Genomic DNA, 1,406 nt, shown 5'->3' with positions numbered 1-1,406 from the left:
TCTGTGAGTGAGAGAGTGAGTGAGTGAGTGAGTGAGAGAGTGAGTGAGAGAGTGAGTGAGAGAGATAGTGAGTGAGTCAGAGAGTGAGTCTGTGAGTGAGAGAGTGAGTGAGTGAGAGAGAGAGAGAGAGAGAGAGTGAGTGAGTGAGTGAGTGAGAGAGAGAGAGAGAGAGAGAGTGAGTGAGTGAGTGAGTGAGTGAGTGAGTGAGAGAGTGAGAGAGTGAGTGAGTGAGTGAGTGAGTGAGAGAGAGAGTGAGTGAGTGAGTGAGTGAGTGAGTGAGTGAGAGAGAGAGTGTGTGTGTGTGTGTGTGTGTCCTCACCTGGTGGACAGCGCGCACAGCGAGCCCACGGCCACGGCGTAGGTGGCGCCCTCCCAGCCCACGTAGGTGAAGGCGACGGGCAGAGGGCTGTTCTTGTCCAGCATGTAGTAGGGCATCATCATGGTGAGGGCGGCCGACACGCCGAAGTACGCCACGAAGCAGATGAGCAGCGAGGACACGATGCCGATGGGAATGGCCCTCTGGGGGTTCTTCACCTCCTCGCCTGGGGGGGGCAGAGGACAGAGGTCAACACACACACACACACACGCAAGCAAGCACACGCACGCACGCGAGCACACACGCGTGCGCGCACACACACACGCACACACACACACGCACGCAAGCACACACGCGCACACGCGCAAGCACACACACACGCACACACACACGCACACGCACGCAAGCAAGCACACACACACGCACGCATGCGAGCACACACACGCGCGCACACACACACACGCACACACACACGCACACGCACGCAAGCAAGCACACACACACGCACGCATGCGAGCACACACACGCACGCACACACACACACGCAAGCACACACACACACACAAACACACAACTGTATTCTCAGTCCAGCTCCCCTGAGAGTTCAGGTTTGGAGTTCTGACAACCAAGTATTTCGACACAGCTCTGGAAACTCAACGTCTCTCTCTCTCTCTCTGGCACACGCGCACACACGCAAGCACGCGCACACACGCAAGCACGCACACACACGCGGCGGTTATTAAGCCAGACTCCCGGAAACCTTAAGCCAAACCACACCGTGGTTCCACTTGCCTCCGTTTCTCTGGGGACAATAAAAAGTGCGACACCCCCCCCAAAAAGTTTCACAGAACACACTGTCCCCATTTCACAGCCAGTGGCGGAGATTAGTCAACGAAGACATGAATGCATTTCAGCAGCACGCTGAAACTAACTGATAAGGCATTTACACTGTATTCCCTCTCCTCCCAGGAGACTGTCCTCTCTTTCAGCTGCTGGCCGTTATGCAATGAGAGACGTCCAGAAGTGTGTCTTAGCAGCTGGAGAGGGAAACGGTTGGTAGTTACCCTGGTCTGACCTCGTCTGAACAAAA

At 55.8% G+C, this 1,406-nt stretch overlaps 1 protein-coding gene across 1 annotated transcript in view; it reads right to left on the bottom strand.

Moving 5' to 3' along the window:
- The window catches only part of LOC311318384 (high affinity cationic amino acid transporter 1-like), a 27,161-nt gene extending 26,603 nt beyond the window's left edge, over positions 1-558 (bottom strand). The window contains exon 1 of the mRNA XM_084449708.1: positions 320-558. Coding sequence (XP_084305834.1) covers positions 320-441 — 122 coding nt within the window. The 5' untranslated portion in view covers positions 442-558. The remainder of the gene's footprint in view (positions 1-319) is intronic.
- Between the last annotated feature and the right edge of the window lie 848 nt (positions 559-1,406).

The sequence above is a fragment of the Borostomias antarcticus genome (genome assembly GCF_949987555.1).
Source record: "Borostomias antarcticus genome assembly, chromosome: 15".
Taxonomy (NCBI): Eukaryota; Metazoa; Chordata; class Actinopteri; order Stomiiformes; family Stomiidae; genus Borostomias; species Borostomias antarcticus.
This window is presented reverse-complemented; position numbering and strand designations above follow the sequence as displayed.